This window comes from Miniopterus schreibersii, assembly GCF_964146895.1.
Source record: "Miniopterus schreibersii genome assembly, chromosome: 6".
NCBI classification, from domain to species: domain Eukaryota; kingdom Metazoa; phylum Chordata; class Mammalia; order Chiroptera; family Miniopteridae; genus Miniopterus; species Miniopterus schreibersii.
This window is the reverse complement of record NC_138107.1, coordinates 33,646,809-33,665,695: the sequence shown is the minus strand read 5'-3', so window position 1 is coordinate 33,665,695 and position 18,887 is coordinate 33,646,809. Positions and strand designations below refer to the sequence as shown.

General features: G+C 36.0%; 1 protein-coding gene across 1 annotated transcript in view; it reads left to right on the top strand.

Moving 5' to 3' along the window:
- Window positions 1-18,887, top strand: part of TMEM30A (transmembrane protein 30A) — a 33,103-nt gene that overhangs the window by 2,608 nt on the left and 11,608 nt on the right. The window contains exon 2 of the mRNA XM_081141325.1: window positions 17,122-17,229. Coding sequence (XP_080997451.1) covers window positions 17,122-17,229 — 108 coding nt within the window. The remainder of the gene's footprint in view (window positions 1-17,121; window positions 17,230-18,887) is intronic.

Here is an 18,887-nt window from a genome sequence, read left to right as displayed (position 1 = left end):
TAATCTCTCTGAGCCTCACGTTTCCTTACCTGTAAAATACATAAATAATGCCCATCTTTTAAAATGTGAGAATTAGAAACAATATAGATAAGATTCTTGGTATTAACTTTGTATAATAAATAGGTACTGTTATTATGATGTTTCCTAATTAGGAGATGAGAAATGGATCTAGAGAGGTTGACATTTGCTAGTAAGCTAGAAAAATTGAGGCAGAAACCCAAACCCAGATATCTTTATTCCCAAACATAAGCTTTTACGCTACATTATGTTTCTTATGCAGTGTTAATAGTTAAGTAGAAGAAAATAATTAAACATTAGAAATTTGATCATCTTATTTAAACTTCTTAGGATATTAAGATAAAAGTAGCAGAAATTTGCAGTTTTATATAATGGGTATTAACAAAACTCAACTTCTGTTAATATTTATTACACTATGAAAATAAATATTTACTTTGTTTAAAACTTTCTAGTTTTGAAATAAAATAAGGCTCTTTACACTAAGTAGTTGATGAAATGGAAATTTCTTAAGTAGTTCTCATGTATATTATACTTCTGATTTCAAGTGGCCTGAAGAGTCTGCTACAGCTTGGTTTGGTTAAAAGGACACTGAAGCTGAAAAAGTCAAAGCATTAGAGTTGCAGTACCACCTTTGTTAGCGATCCTAGGCATATTTTTGAGTCTCAGTTTTTTTACTTGAAGAACCAAAAGATTCAGACTAGATGATGTTTAACTCTAAAATTGTATGACTTCCAACTTTAATGTGGTTTTTAAAAAAGTGCTGCATAGCCAAATGTTACCACCTTTGGAAGTAGAGGAAATGAAAAGTAGAACTGATTAGGCATTTTGTAACCAACACTGACATAAATAGTGCAAGTAGAATCAATTAAAAAAATTGGTTGTTAAATATGTAGAAAATTGATTCTGAATTGAGCCTAGAGTTTATTATGAGAAAAACCTAGGGAGCTTTCCCCAAACATGCATGCTTGCTTCAGTCTACTCTCCACCCTTTGCTAGACACTACTGTAGTTTAGTTGAAAATATGTTGAGGATTATTTAAAGTAAAGAACCAACCCAGAAGTTCTTGCAAACATTGACTTGCATACTATAAGTTGCTCACACCCCTTAGCTTGTTTCCTCATTTTCGAAAAATTTTTATAATATTCATTGCTGTGTTCATTATATTACTAGGCCAAAGGATCGTTGCCAAGTCAGAATGCTTTTTTTAAAAAAAATATATCTTTATTGATTTGAGAGAGAGGAAGGGAGAGGGGGAGAGAGAGAGAAACAGAGTCATTGTTGATCGGCAGCCTCCTGCACGCCGCTGGCTGGGGATTGAGCCTGCAACCCAGGCATGTGCCCTGACTGGGAATTAACCTCAATCTCCTGGATCCTGGATCCTGCATTGATGCTCAACCTCTATGCCACGCCCGGCAGGGCAGAATGCATTTGTAATATAACTTAATGTGCTAAGATAACAAATCCAAACTTTTTAAGTATAAAAATCAATGGGTCTTTATGCAACTAACAGAAACGTTATACTAAAAAATTACTACTCTTGTAAAGCATGTTGGACTGTCCTAACAAAGGTGTAAAAAAGGTATTTTTAAGTTTTAATGCTTGTATTTGGCAGTATATCTCCCCCGTCCATTAGGTTTATATGTCCTGTTTAGTTGGTTTTTAGATTTTCCATAATCTAATAAAATGAAGTTATTAGAAAACTAAGGTTGTTAATTTTATCTTTCATAAGAAAATATTTTAGACATTTAATGTCTCACTCAACACTTAAGGTTTATTTATTTATTTATTTTTTAATATATCTTTATTGATTTCAGAGAGAGGAAAGGAGAGGTAGAGGGAGAGATAGAAACATCAATGATGAGAGAGTCATTGATCGAGCCCGCAACCCGGGCATGTGCCCTGACCGGGAATCAAACCCTGATCGCCTGGATCTTAGGTCGACGCTCAACCGCTGAGCCATGCCCGGTCGGGCAACACTTAAGGTTTAATATCTTCATGTATTACTAACAGCAAGGAATAAATATTTCCTTAATTTGTCAATTGTAGGAGTCAGACACATCTTTCTCCTTCAAAGGTAGTGTCTTCCTAATCTAAGGCCCTTCCTTGTTGCTGAGGCTGAGATATTAATTGAATAGAGCTAACTTGGAAAAAAATAGTGAGGTAATCTTACTTTTGCAAAGGCAGTTATCAGTGTGAAGTTAAATAGTTTAATGGTTAGAATTAGATGAGGACATTATTTAGAGTAATATTCAGAGTAAATTAAAACTAAATATTAACTTCAAATTAATATTTCCAAAAGTATTCAAGATACATTTTCATTAAATTTTAGTGGATTAGCAGCACCACACCAAGGTTGATAGAGAAACCCTAAGTCTCCTTTTTTTCACTTTATATTTAATCCTGATTATTTTCTGTTTCCCTTGTTTTTGATAAAAATACAGTTTTATGTATTTTTTTACTCCTGTGCAACTTGGATTCTTAGATTCTAAGATTTTTAAGAGGAGTAAATTTCTCTTCTGCATTTAGTATTAAAGAGTCAAGGAAGAATAAGTTGCTTTGTAGACTTTTAAACATTAATAAGCACTTTATGATAAGAAGTTTGAAGATTTTAATATTCAGATGAATTGCAGTTGCTTAGAAACAGACTCTTGGAAATTAAAAGGTTTGTGATGTTAGTGTTTTAATGTTACTCAAGTAACTTTAGTACTTAGAGCAAGGCATGACAAAGTAAATATGGCCAGCCAGACGGGTTTGTAAGGCAGGCCCAGGAACTGAGAATGGTTTTACAGATGAACATTTACCATTTATTTGATGATAGGGAACATTAAGTTTGAATGCCAATTATATGAAATAATTATTCCCTTCCCTCCAAATAATTCCATTCTTATTAGTAGACCTGTGTTACCAGAAAATTGTACACAATTGTTATTATATTTTAATTATTATCAATAAAAATTGGTGTGAATTTGTTTTCTCTTTTGTTATAGAAGAGTCTATATAATATCCTCGGCCTTGTCTTTTGGTTTGCAAAGACTTTCTGGCCCTTTACAAAGAATAATTTCCTGACCTTGACTTCAAGTTTTATAGAAACATACTGGCAAATTTAGCGTTTGTTACAAAAACAGTAGTATTATCTAGTCTAATCCTCAGTAATCTTTCACTTAAGTATAATGATCCCTGACAATTGCTTGTGTTCTACCTTCTTCGTACAAATTAAATAGGTATAAAATGCCTTAGCTAAATTACCATTAGTCTTGGCTCAGGCAACATCCTTCTTCATTTCTTTGTCACAGTCAGATAAAGTTCAAGCAACCTAAAGAAAATTGCTTTGAAAGTTTTACTTAGGTTACCTTTTGTCTTTGTTAGAGCCTCTAGAAAGGACTCCTGACAGATTCTTCAGTGTGGAATGATCAGTTCAAAGGGGTATTAAAAATGCCATTTTAAACTTAATTTAATTAATACTTAGAATGATTTACCTTATTACTCAGCATTTTGTTGCGTGACCTGTTTAGGTCTTATATTGATTTCCTTTAAGACAGATTTACACTCAAAAGTGGAAGTTTTCCAGTCCTTATATAGTGTAAAAATTGCATGTCCTTCAAATTCTTCTTTTCCCACTGCATTAAATTTAGTCTGTTTCTTAGGGATAGGTTAGAAATAAGATGTATTTTTAGAATTACCAAGAAGAAATGCTAGTTTAATTTAGGGGAAAAATTATAGTGGTAGCAAAACAAAGCTGAGAAATATGATAACTCTTAATTTACTTATCTACATCTGTTCTGTTTTGCCTCTGGTTCTTTGTGTTTTGTATTTAAGCTGATGGGCAGGTTTCCAGCTTATTGTAGTCTGCACTGTGCCTTGTATGCTTTTGACATTTAATAAGTATTAATTTTTATTTATTTATTTATTTTTATTATTATTTTTAATATATCTTTACTGATTTCAGAGAGAGAAAAGGAGAGGGAGAGAGAGAAAGAAACATCAATGATGGGAGAGTCATTGATCGAGCCCACAACCTGGGCATGTGCCCTGACCAGGAATCGAACCCCGATCGCCTGGATCCTAGGTCGATGCTCAACCGCTGAGCCACGCCTGGCCAGGCAGTATTAATTTTTAAAAATAAGGGAATTGTAGTTCCTCTCCCACCTGGTAGCCTCTTTCTTTCTTGGATAAGTTATGAACCATTATCTTTAGTATAAACTCTTTTTCCCCCTATATTTATTGAGGTATAATTGACAGATAAAAGTTGTGTATATATGTATATATAGTATGTTCATTGTGATGATTTGATATACGTATACATTATGAAATGATCACCTTAGGCTAATTAACACATCCATCACTTTCCATAGTTGCTCTTTTTGGGGGGAGAGGGGTGTAGTAAGAACACTTAGACATAACAAGTGTTGATGAGGGTGTAGAGAAAAGAGAACCCTTGTAGACTGTAAATTGGTACAGCCATTACAGAAAACAGCATGGAGGTTCCTCAAAAAAATTAAAAATGAGAACTACCATATGATGTGAAACTCTCACTACTGTGTATATATCCAAAGGAAAGGAAAACTTTGTTTTTATACCCAATACATTTTATTACAACCTGGACATTAGGTCAGGCTACCCTTGAATTTTAGCTGATAAAGGATATTATAGTTTTTTGATGATAAAAACTCATACACTGAGTTAAATTTATCAGGAGTTTTAATCAACATTGAGCATTTTCTGTATGAAAAGTCCTGCTGTGGGCATAGTGGATGACAGAAAAAAGTTTGTGGACAGGGCTTTTAAAAATTTTTTTTGGCTTAAGCATAGAGCCCTTCTTACAGAGCCCGGAATCGTTTATAAGAAATTTTTTTTTATCCTCACCCGAGGACATGCTTTTATTGATTTTAGAGAGAGAGGAAGGGAGAGGGGGAGAGAGTGAAACATCGATAGGTTGCTTCCTGCACATGCCCCTACCGGGGATTGAACCCGAAACCTAGGTATGTAATACCCTGACCGGGAATCAAACACGCAACCTTTGCATGCACAGGACAACGCTCAACTGAGTCACACTGGCCACGACAGAGCCTGGAATCTTTTGAAGGAGATGAGACAGGCACATAAAAGGAAAACTAAGCATTGCTAGGTGAGTGGCACAGACAGAAGTAGTTCAGAGGAAGACAAGATCACATCTGTCTTTACTAACCATGGAGAACTTTGTGGTAGATGTGAGCTTTGAGCTTGAACTTGAAGGATAGGTAAGTAGCAATTCTAAAGGGGAGGTTGGATGCATTTCAAGAAAGGAGATTAATATGAACAAAGATGTAGTGGCAGGAAATCAAAAGAAAATAGGAATAAGGGCAGATCAGCTGGTGCCAGGTTGTGGATAGACTTGTATGTGATAATGAATGTACTAAATTGGGAAGGTAACATGATTGACACAATGTATATCACTTCAGATTGGGTTTAGCAATGAGTAAGATTTTCATTCTCATGTGAAATCTCTTAGAAATGTAGTCCCTGGCTAGTATGGAGGCTCTGTTTTACTGAATCCACACTGTCTAGTTTATGCTCTGTCATTCCTAGCCGTTGACTCAATACTCAGTCCAGAACGGAGGCTAGAGTTCTAGTGGCCACATCTTTTCCAGGTAGTAGTGCAGAAGAAGGGATGAAGAGCAGAGGCATAAAGACCTTTTAAAGAAGGTTCTTGGAAGCTGCCACATATCACCTCCACGTACTAACAAGCCACACTAGCTGTAAGAGAGGCTGAGAAATGTGGTCTTTAGCTAGTAATTGAGAATTTTATACTGTGGAAGAAAGGTGGCACAGATATTGAGGTGAGAGGTTGTTAACAGTATCTGCAACACAGGGCTATATATGGGAAGATTTATCTGGTGGTAATATGGTGGCTGGATGGGAGCTGAATCATCTAGATGTCAGAGTCATTAGTTTAGACATTGAATGATGATTACATTTTTATATTGACTATAGTATTGAGTTGAATTTGGTCTCATGTTTTGTATATACGAAAAGCAAATCAGATATAGGACTTCGATAAGACTTAAAAAGTTATGGAAGGAATATTCTCTCATTTTCTTCTGCCTTTTTCCTTCCTTGTTCAGCATGTAAATGTGTTCCAGTTTTTGTCTATGAAAAAATAATCTGGCCTATGTGGCTCAGTTGGTTGGGTGCTGTCCCGTGCACCGAAAGGTTGCCAGTTCCTGGTCAGGGCACATGCTGGGGTTTTGGCTCTATGCCTGGTAGGGGGCGTGTGGGAGGCAGCTGATGGATGTTTTGCTCTCACATCTATGTTTCTCTCTCTCCCTCTCCTTTCCTGTCTCTCTAAAAATCAATAAACAAAGAAAAGAAAATATCCTATCTTGATTATACTTAATAATGAAAATTTGATAATGACTAGTATTATTTGAGTGTTTAGTCTGCTAAGAATTTTATGTATGTCATTTGATACGGTGACACTTGTAAGTGTAATGTTATTCTCTTCATTTTATTTTTGGTGGGGGTAATTAAATCTGAGAATAAGTCATTTGCTTAGTCACATAGCTGGAATCCAGATCCTCGCACTCTGACCTCTTGTTTTGTTTCCTCTAGGTGCTGGTCTATATTCTCTTTTTTCACAACTGTTTGAAAAGAAAGATGTCCACACTTATTGATAATGTCCATTCCCATCTCCCATTAACTCATTCCTTAACTCACTGTATCTGAAGTATGTTAGATGGTGAAAAGTGCTATGAAGAAAAATGAAGGGAAATAGGAGTGGTTGAAGGATAGTTTACAATTTTAAATAGAGTGGTCAAGGAAGGCCTCTGTAAAGTGATGTTTGAGTAAATGTCTAAAAATGGTGAGGGAGTGAGCCATATTTATATCTGAGGGAAGAATGTTTCAGAGAAGAAATAATAAGAGCAAAGGTACTGAGGAGTGTGCTTAGTAGGATGTTTGAGGAACAACAAAGAGGTCAGTGTGGCTGGAGCAGATGAGAAGTGTGGGGGAGGATAGTAGAAGATGGGGTTAGAGTGGTAAAGTACTGGAGTACACATCACATGAGTCATTATAAGGATTTTGGCTTCTACACTCAGTGTAATGCAAAGCCAACTGAAAAATTTTGCACAGGTAGGTGACATGATCTTACTACTTGTAGTTAAAAGAGTCACTCTGTCTATGATGTGGAGAATACTACCTGGGGAATAAGTAAAAGAAGAAAAACCAGTTAAGGGGCTATTAGTAATAATTTGAGTAGAATCAAAGATAACTAAGATATTTTGGTCTGCATTGGAAGGATGGAGTTGTAATTTATCAAGATAGGGAAGACTGCAGAAAAATTTTGGTGTGGCAGTAGGGGGCTAGGTAGTGAGAAGCTGAATAAAGAGTTTTTTGTTTTGTTTTGCTTTTGATGTTGACTTGTTATGATGAGATGGCCTTTAAACAACCAAGTTGGAAATAATGAGTAGGCAATTGAACATACGAGTCCAGAGTTTAGGGGGAAGGTTGAGACTGGGGTTACACATTTGAGGGCAAATCAGCGTAGATACATAAAGATGTAAGATGGAATGAAATCAAGAGAGTGATTGTAGGTCATAGAAAAGAACATCCAAATACAGCTCTGAGTCACTCCATTGATGAGTAGGTTTGGGAGATGAGGAGGAACTAGCAAAGGAAACCAAAAAGAAGCAGCCAGGGAGTTAGGGAAAAAAAGCAAGGAAAGTTTGGTGTCCTGGAAACCTATTTCAAGGTTTTTTGAATCTCTCTTTCCCATTCCCGTTGCCCTTTTCTAAGTCTATGTTCTCAGCATTTCTCACCTGGATTATTGCAGTAGCATTCTGTTTTCTTTATTTCTAGTGTGGCATTTTTTAAAAGTCTTTATGCACTTTTCTGCCAAAGTGATCTTTTACATTTTTAAAAATTGATTTTAGAGAGAGGAAGGTGGGGAGGGAGGGAGGAGAGAGAGAGAAACATTGACTGACTGCCTCCTGCATGTGCCCCAAGTGAGGATCCAACCAGGATCAAACCTGCAACCTGGGTATGTGCCCCGACTGGGAATCGAACCCACCATATACTCAAACCAACTGAGCAACACCAGCCAGGGCCAGAGTGATCTTTTTAAAAGGCTAGTTGAAATACTGCATTGTCTTGATTAAAATTTCTCCTATGGCTCCCTAATGTAAGCATTCAGGATAATATTTAAATCCCTAATATAAAATGTAACTTTCTTCATGATAGGCTACTTTCTACTTCTCTAGCCTCATATACCACTCCCCTACCCTTTGTTCCAGCAGTAGCAAACTTTTAGTTTCTGGAATGTGTCATGCTGCTAGATCTACCTGAAATGTCCTTCTTTTTTGTATTCTACCATGTTTTTCAAATTTCCTTCCTGCCAACACTGTGGGAAGTCTTCCCTGATTTCTCCCTTTCCCCACCTCATATATATGCTTATTTCAGATTCTGTAAGTACTTGCTTATGACCTGGCATAACATTAGCAAATTATATTCTATAATTGTTGATTAACATGACTTTCTGTTCCACTAGTCTATAAACTTTTGTGGTACAAACATTGCATTTTTCCATTATGTATTCCCATCCTCTATATAGCACAATGCTTGGCATCTAATAGGAACTAAGATGTTTGAATAAATAAATTCAGTGGTACAATCAAGAAATTTTAAAACAACTTATTGAGAGTTTATTGATCATCTGAATGGTACTGTGGGTCTGAAGGAGTTATTAAAATTAGCCAAGGAAAATGTTAGATACCACAAGATCAAACTTGTGTAACTATGATACCCATCTGTATCTAAAGGCAAAACAAATGTAGTAAACAGGTTGATTGGCAAATGTTGCAGAAAATGAGTGCGTGATTTAAAAAAGTACCCCCCACATGCTCAGCCGGTGTGGGTCAGTGGTTGAGCATCGACCTGTGTTCCAGGAGATTGCAGTTCCATTCCCTGTCAGGGCACATGCCTGGATTGTGGGCTTGATCCCCAGTGGGGGATGTATAGGAGGCAGCTGATCAATGATTCTCTCCTCATTGATGTTTTTATCTTTCTCCCTTCCTCTCTCTGAAATCAATAAAGATGTATTTAAAAAATAAAAAAAATAAAAATGCCCCCCCTCCCCAGTTTTTTGAAAGCTTATTTTAGAAGGAAGTACTCTTGTATCCTTATTAGTTCTGAAAAATTGGAAACTGTGGACCAACCATCAATTACATAGATTTGTAGTTTAATTTCTAAAATTAATTAAAATGTAAGAATGATTATGTGACATTATAGCATCTAATAAAACATTGTTTATCAATATACTGAGTGAGTTGGCTGTTGTTCTAAGCTCTCAGGTCTCACATTATCTATGATAATAATTATGAAAAAAAATTAGAAATTGTATGTTTTTACTTGATTTAAAAAAATATATAATGTACTTTTTCTTTTTCCTTTTAAAAAACTGGCATGAGGTCTCAAAGTTTTATCTGTAGTGGAAGCAATGAGAGTCAAATTCAAGGATGCTAAGTATATTGCTAAGGAAGAATTGGCAGAACTTGGGGACTGCCAAATATGATGCCAAGATTTTGAGCTTGGATGCTTGGGACAATGGTGGTATTTACAGGTTTCAAAAGACCATAGTTGGGTGTGAGATTAAGGGATTCAAAGAACCATCATTATTGATTTTTTTTTTTAAGTCAAGTTTTTAGTGAAGTATAACCAAAAATGATTAACAAATCATATATGTATGGTTTAATTTTCAAAGATCACCATGATTTGAAATAGAGTTTCAGTTGGGAAGGAAGAAATGCAACCAAACCAATATACTTAGGAATGTAAAAATGGGGCGGGGTGGGGGGGGTGGGGGTGGGGGTGGGGGTGGGGTGGGGTGGGGAGGAGATAAGACTAGTAACAATTTAAATAGGGTAGTGTAATGGATGACACATGATACCGCAAGAGGCTATTGTCAGAAAGTAGCACTGGAGAGAAAGGTAAAAGGCACTAATGTTTGAATATCAGTTATATGACTATACAAAAACATTTTTTTTTTTTTTAAATAAAAAAGACCATCTATTGCCTCAAAATAGAAAGCCCTTCTTTATTCATATTAATTGCTTATCTGTCATTTGAGCCACCTTATCATATAAGATGGAGCATAATTAGCAAAGCCCTTTTTATCAGGTCTGTCCTAGGCAGTTTTTGTAACTTGATGTCTTAGTAAGGCTTTTAAGAAGTAAATTAAAACTTCATGTTAGAATTTTTTTGTTGTTTGTAGAAATGAGTTAAATGCCACGTATAAAAACTTTGTGTATGAAAATTTGTATTAAAAATTCTATTTCAAACTCTAAAGGTTAAGATGGTCCTGGGATGACATCTACTTATGACAAAGTTGTTATTTTTAATCTATATTTTAGATGAAAAATAAGATTTGGCAGTACTGTTTAAAACATGAGCATATCAACAATTGGTGCCAATTTTATTTTAAAATATATTGTCTTCTAAGTTGTCTTCTCTATTCCTCAATTATTGTATAGTGTGTATATAATCAAGATTATGGGAAGCAAGAGTGTAGTTTAATGGGACAAACAGCAACTTTGGAGCTAGATAGATACGATTCTATCACTGTTATGGATTGAATTGTGTCCCACCAAAAGATATGTTGAAATCCTAATTCCTAGTACCTGTGAATGTGACTTTATTTGGAAATAGAGTCATTGAAGATATAATCATGTTAAGTTAAGGTCATTTGGGTGGGCTCCTAACCAATATGACTGATGTTTTTATAAGATACAGACACTCATAGAGGGAAGATGATGTGAAGACAGAGCCATCATGTAACAACAGAGGCAGAGGTGGAGCAATGCAGCTGCAAGCCAAGGATGCCAAGGAAACTAGGAAGAGGCAAGGAAGGATTTTTACCAAGAGTCTCAGAGGGAGTGTAGCCATGCTGACACCTTGAGTTCAGACTTCTAGCCTCCAACCGTGAGAGAATAAATTTCTCTTGTTCTAGTACACCCAGTTTGTGGTAATTTTTAAGGCAGCTCTAGGAAATGGATAGAGTTACATACCATGTGTTTGGTTTTGGTCAATTAACCTCTGAATTTCAATTTTCTTTCTGTAACAGATTAAGAACAGCTCTGGCATGGAGTAGACATTTGGAAAATAATGCCTAGCTTTGCTATTGCTGTCCCTTCTTCAAAGAATTTACATTTATGTATTACCTAATTCATTTCATTTATCATTTACAAGTGTGAAATTGGGGCTTATGATAGAATTAGAAGTAAAAACCTTGTCTTTGCTTCCCAGTCAGAGTCCCTAATTTTCATAAACATACAACAGGTTTCATATGACCTATAGAATTTTATTTGGAGATAAGGGATTAAACTTGTTCTGTACCTATAAATTTAGAACTTAGCTGTTAATTTTTTAAAACTCATCTTCGAAAATAACCCAGAGTGACTCAATTTTTTTTTTTTTTTTTTAAATATATCTTTATTGATTTCAGAGAGAGGAAAGGAGAGGGAGAGAGAAAGACAGAAAGAAACATCAATGATGACAGAGGTATTGATCGAGCCTGCAAGCCGGGCATGTGCCCTGACCGGGAATCGAACCCCGATCGCCTGAATCCTAGGTCGACGCTCAACTGCTGAGCCACTCCTGGCCGGGCGCGACTCAATTTTAAAAAATTCATTCAACTTCTAACTTTTAAGAGGCTCTAAGTAATTTAACTATAGATGTTTATTTCCTCCACCCCCTTTATCTGATGAGCATTTTTGAGGGAATTTTTCTACACTGATATATTACCTATTTAATAAAAAGGAAGCGTTTAAAATACGTTTTAAAATGCTCAGTACTCCAGGATATACTGCTGCCTTATTGTTCCCTGTTACATCTGCTGTCACTCTCATAATCCATACTTAACCTTCTTTCCTATGAGGGCCTGATTATACAAATGACTTAGTTTATAATTATAGTAATTTCTGTGGAAAATTCAGTGATAGCCCTTATTTTTGAGCCTTGGGTAGAAAGCAATGTGATTTGCATTACTTCCTCTGAGGCAAGAATGTGGACAACTGCTCAGCTTTTATAGACTTCTCTTTTTTGCTTAAGATCTCTCGGTGACAAAGCAGAGACATTTACTGCTGTGGTATCACACCAGTGGCACTAGTATGATTTATAAAACTAAAGTATCTGCTCTAGTCACCTAGAGCAGGGGTAATGTCATGCCCTTACCTGTCTCCTAGCTGATCTTTGCCCCACCTGATGTCAACTGAATGAGCTTCCTTGTTGCTACTGGTGTTGCTGTACCTACCTCATGCATATACCAGTGTCTGTGCTAAGGTGCTATTTACTGAAGCTCTCAATGTTGCCATTACTAAGAATTCTAGAATGGTGTTGGAGTGGCCCTCTCCATAGCTCTAGCTTATAGTGGCTCAAAGTCACAAAACCTACCTGTTTAGTTTCTACTCTGCAAGTTAATTTCACTTTTCTATTTCCTGAGGCGTAAATTTTCCTTATTACTGATCGTCAATTGTCTTATAAATGGGAAATGTAGAAAAATTAGATACCTTAATGGGAGAACCCCTGATTGATTTTCAGATCTTTATCTCTAACTCAGAGCTTTATTTTAAGTCTAAAGTTCATATATCTTTTGGGTTTGTACATGTACTAAGGAATTTGAGATACAGTTCCTCTTGGTACTGTCTCCCTGTAGATAACATCTACTCATCAGCCCTCATAGAGAAACTTGCTGAATACTAGATTAAGTTATATGTTTTATCAAAACATCGTTTCCATTTTAATGACTGTTTTCTGTATTAGACATTGAGCTTTATGAGGTCAGATAGTGGGCTGAGTCCCCATTGCCTGGAACATACAGGCACTCAGTAAATATTGTAGGTATTCAGAATAGGCCTCCCCAAAATGTGCTGCTGTGGCATGTGAATTATTTTGAGCTGAAAGCAATCAAGACCCTGCAGACTCATGAGAAACTTTTACCTCTCCCTTAAAGAATTTAAATTAGAGGCCTTATCCATAATAAGAGTTACAACCAGAAATAACTCTATGACCTATCTATATGGCAGGGCAAACTTCTGATTACTTAACGTCTTCTGTTCTTATTGTCCTGCAGTGACCTTTTACCCCTCTGAAGCCCCAAAGTGATCCTTGGCTCAGAATGTCATATATACCTCATTTTCCCTCTCTATCCTGGAACCTCTCATGTCTGTGGGGTTCACATCTGTAGGTATATATTAAATTTGGTTATTTTCTCTTTTTAATCTGTCTCATGTTTGTTTAATTATTAGACTGGCTGGAAGAATCTAGGAGGGTAGAGGACAGTTTCCTCCTCCTCTACTCTATATATATATATATATATATATATATATATATATATTTATTTATTTATTTAAATATATCTTTATTGATTTCAGAGAGAGGAAAGAAGAGGGAGAGAGGGAGATAGAAACATCAATGATTTGAGAGTCATTGATGGGCTGCAGCCCGCAACCCGGGCTTGTGCCCTGACCGGAATCGAACCCCGATCGCCTGGATCCTAGGTCGACGCTCAACCACTGAGCCATGCCCAGCCGGGCCTCCTCTACAGTATTAAGTTAATGAATTATTACTTCATGATGGGGCATTCAGGAAGAAATGAAAGTTACATTTCCTAGACTCTTTTAAAATCTGTTCTTATACAAGTATTTGATTATGTTAGCCTCCTTAGAAATCTCTCCAGCTTCTTAATTTCCTGCAGGACATTTTAAACACTCAGGGTTACTTAGTTTTCAGAGACTTCGTCATCAGCAGCAGTAACCAACTCTGGGTAGCTGACACAGGAAAGGAATTTTTTAGAGGGAGATTGGGTGGCTCCCACGTTAAATGGAAAGGAAGTCTAGAGAAGCATGTTTGGAGACAGGTGTGAAGAAAAGGAAGTTTGGAAGCAGACACAGTGATTTAGAAGCTATAGCTGCTGCTGAGTTCTTCCTGCTAGCGACTGCTGCAGCTACTAATCTAATTACACTTACTCTAGTCTGTTTCCCAAGATTCGGTGATTTTATATGGAGAGTGAATCATCTGGACTTAATTAAATTGATCCAGATTTTATGCTTTTGAACTGGCTGCCTGAGGTTAGGGTGAAGAAGGACTCATTTACCCCTTTGGCTTCTTAAGTGGGAGATGGAGTCCTGCTTCCCTCCAAAACTCAAAATGGAGAATTCCATGATACTTGGAACAGTTTTGATGCTGGGCAGCTTAATAACAACAAAAACAAATCACAGTTATCCCTCTGTGATTTTTCTTCATTCTTACAGTCTGAGGGTCTTGGAGGCTGGGGAGTCCAAGATCAAGGTGCTGGCAGATTCATGTCCTGGTGAGGATCCTCCCTTCCTTGACTTGCATGCAGATGGCTGCCTTCTCACTTTGTCTCTTCCTGTTGGGGTCAGTAGTGAGTGAGAGGTCTCTCTTCTCCTGGCTCTATTTTCAGCGAAGTTTCTGTTTATTAATATTTACAGTATCCTTCAGTAGGTGAATGGATAAATAATCTGGTACATCCAGGAAGTGAAATAATGTTCAATGCTAAAAATTAATGAGCAATTAAACTATGAAAAGACATGGAATGAAGGAACCCTAAATACATATACTTAGTGAAGGGCCAATTTGAAAAGGCTATATACTGTATAATTCCAACTATATGACATTCTGGAAAAGGCAAAACTATGGAAATAGTAAAAAGATCATTGGTTTCTCCCTGGGTTAACTGGATGAATAGGCAGAGTGCAGAGGATTTTTAAGGCAGTAAAAATTATTCTGTATGATACTCTGATGGTGTGTGTATACCTGTCATTATACATTTGTCAAAGTCCATGGAATATAGAACATCACGAGTGAATTTTAATATAACCTATGGCCTTTGGGTGATGTGTCAATGTAGGGTCATTAATTGTAAAAACTGTACCACCCTGGTTGGGGATATTGATAATTTGGAGGTTGTGTGTATGTAGGGGATGGGGGCAGAGAGTATATGAAAACTCTGTGCTTTCCATTCAGTTTTGCTGTGAACCTAAAGCTGCTTTAAAAAGTAAAATCTATTTTAAAAATGGAAACAAATCTATTATAATGGAAACAAAGGCTGTCATTTTAGCTGTCTGTCCAGGTCTTCGTACATCAGCTGGTATACTGCAATTTAGTTCTCACAGTATCACCCTGAGTTATAATCAGTCTCCACAGGTATAAAAACATGGTCCCCAATAAGACTGCTACCACTTCTGATGCCAGATATAAGTCAGGTTCCCAGGCTACCCACACTTCTGGCCAACTGGCTTACAAATCAGGAGGGATCCCAGTACCTCCCTCACAAGACTGCCCTCACTTCAGATGCAAGTTGCAAGTTCAGAGGTCTCCAGGCCACCTACACTCTGACCAACTGGCTATAAAATGGGGGTTTTCGTGTGACCCCTCTCAGGTGTAATAATTTGCTAGAATGATTCACAGGACTCAGGGAAATGGTATACTTATGATTACAGTTTTTTTATAAGCAGTATCAGTTGGGACCAGCTAAAGGAAGAGTGCATAAGGCAAGGTCTGCCTTGTGCCCTCCCTCTCTCTGTAGAAGCAGGACACATCGCTCTCATGGCACATCAGTGAATTAACCAACTAGGAAGCTCCCCTGTGCTTCAGTGTCTAGAGGTTTTTTAAAATTTCATGACGTAAGCTTGATTGATTAAGCATTGGCTACAGGATTGAACTAAACTTACAGCCTTTCCCCTCTCCTCAGAGGTTGGGCTAGGCCAAAGTCCCTAATCACATCTACTCTTTCTGGTGACCCGTCCTGATCCTGAGCCATCTTGTTAGCATAAACTCTTATCTTGAATCAAAGGGCTTATCAAAAACAAATACACTCCTATCACTAAGGAAATTCCAAGAGTTTTTAGAAGCTCCCAGCCTGGAACCCTGGACAAAGATAAGACAAATTTTTAACTAGATAATACCAGGCTTTTAAAAAATTGTAGCCCTTGAGAAACCTAATACTTTTTTTTTTTAATTTGAAAATGTATTATGGAAAGCTGAGGTGACTGAAAAGTATTTTAAGATTAGAAGATTAAGAGCAATAACTGATTTACTGGTCTCTGTATTAGTCTTGTTTTGAATGTCGACAAAAGTACGTCCAGCCTATAGAAGTCTTAAAAGTATTTGAGCCAAATTTTGAGGACATGTCCAGAGGCAAAATCTCAACTGATTGAGAAAATGCTCTGGAGAATGGCAGTTTTACAGTTCCTTTCCTTCATTTAGAATCAAAGAAAATGTAAGGAGGATCACATGAAATCCATTGGTCATAGATTAAGGAGGTGGGAGAAGAAGGCAAAGGGGAAATCTCAAGCATTGGATAAAAGGCAAAATGGAGAAATACATACTTTTACATTGGTATGTACAGGATAGCTAATAATTTACATTTACAGTAGGGATAGAATATAGGGATAGTATATAGGGAACAAGATTAACCGTGAAGGGTTCTGTGGTTGTGTGCGCTGGTGGTCTTGTGCTGTGTTTCCTGCAGTTATGTCTTTGAGGGATCTGGCAAAGAAAATTACTCTTGACATCCTAGATGCATACGAACAATGGACAGAGTTCACATAAGGTAAGGATTGACCTCTGCTAAGGAAGCTATAGGCCTGGAATATGACTACCTGCCATAACCTTCCCAGTTAGGAATTTATGATCAGACCATCCTGTGGTTAATTTTTGTCACTGAGCTTGTCAGGCCTGCCATGTGGCTCCCTGAACTTGTTAGGGTTATTATATAGCTCCTTTTTCGTTCACAGTTCTTTAAATCTTTTTGTTATAGCTCTTTAAATCTTTATACATCATACAGTTTGCATTTTACATTTATTATTTTGATGCATAAATGAATTTCTTTTCATAAAATGTAGAGAGGAATTTACTTGGAAAAGTGAGCCAGTAGAATAACATGAGTCTTTCCAGTTTTTACTCACACTGTCAAACGGATGACCTTAAAATGTTTTTTTTTCCTGGGCTGTAGGTTGCTTCATTGGACTTACTTTCCCCTCTAATAGCAAGTTATTTTAGAGTGTATCCACTTTCTCCCAGGAAGTGCTTAGTTCTGTTTTTCTCTTGCAGATCGATTATACCGGAATAGACCCTTCCAGTCCTTGCAATAAATGTTTGTCCCCGAATGTGACATCTTGTACTTGTGCCATTAACTTCACACTGGAACAGTCATTTGAGGTCTGTATTCCCAAGTAATGTGTTTAAGAAGCCATGCTTTAAAAAATACTGATATTATATTATTATTAATATTATTTTTTTTGTGTGTGGAGAAGTCACTTTAATTTATTGGAGTCCCTACACTTTTGAGGAAGATTTTTTTTTTGGCTATTGAATTATACTGTCTGTTAATTAAATACATGTATTTAAGTAGTTTATTTTAGTTACTATATAAACTAAATTTAAAACATATTTTATCTTCTCATTGGAAAGTTTTATAAAAATCAGTTTTGATCAAGTTTATATCTAATTTACTCATTTAAAAAAATTTTCAAATTATTTTGCCTACATCTAATACTAAAACGTTTTAATTTATAAAATAAATACTAATTTACCTGTTATTTTATTATTTTTCTATCAGATAGGAACCATTACCATAAATGCAAACTCTCAGTGAAGTCGTATTGATCTTTTATGTCTTGATAAGCAGCCAGATCAACATCTATGTGTATGTTCTTTGTGTCTTTTGTATTCACACTTATCTGTCAATCTTGGAAACTGAGCATAAAGGACATAAAGATTCAGAATAGGAATGTGAAGACCAGTTTGTGCTCTTCTTTACCTGAAAATTGAGCTTAAAAGTTATTGTTTTATTCTTCAGGGAGCAAAACTGCTTTAGTACATGCCAACTTTTTCTACACTTGAGTTTTCTGAAAGGTAGTGATGACTTTTGTAGTCCCTGGTAGATGATTGCCATCTAGTGGTTGTATATGCTCTTGCACTAAAATAAAGGAAAATATGTTGCCTTTTTATAAAAACAAGAAGATAAATTTGGTAGAAGACAAATTTAATTATTTTACTCTGTTTCAGCAGAAGTAACATATACATTTAAAACATCATAGAAATTCTATTATTTTTCAATGTGATGGACAAATTATAAAGATGTATTGTTTGTCAGAACAGGCAGAATTAAAGAAATAAAAGAGTCTAATGATTTAGAAGCTACATTAGTTTCCCCCCATTAAAAACAGTTATTTAAGAACTTCTCTTCTGCAAAGGTGATCATCTTCAGATTCATTCTTTTGTGGGCTCTGTTCTTTCATAAGACAAACCTTTGAAGCCTTTTCAGAGAACTTCAAGTAGGTTATTTTTGTTTCAGTATTTATTAAAAGGATCTCTTTCAGTTTGTAAGTTGAATTTACTGTACTTCTTAACTGAGATGATACTCTTTTTTTAAAGTGTATTCTTTGTTTCTGTGATATAATTTTGATAACCAAAAATAAAGTAAGTAGTTTTCATGTAAACATTTTCACTTAGAATAAGAGAGTTTGCAAACATTTGACATTTGAAAACCAAGGTCTATATAAATGATTGTGTATATGAAAATAGCAAATCAGATAAAGCATACTTGAAATGTTATTGAATTTCTCTCCTTCTGAATTCCTTTTATCCTTTAATTCCTTTTATTGATTTTTAATTTTTAAAATTTTTATTGAATTTATTGGGGTGACATTGGTTAATAAAATTATATAGGTTTCAAGTGTACAATTCTATAATACATTATCTGTATATTGTATTGTGTGTTCACCACCCTAAGTCACTTCTCCTTCCGTGACCATTTATCCCCCCTTTCCTTTAATTCCTTTTAATTGAGGATAAGATTATAGATGATATAGATA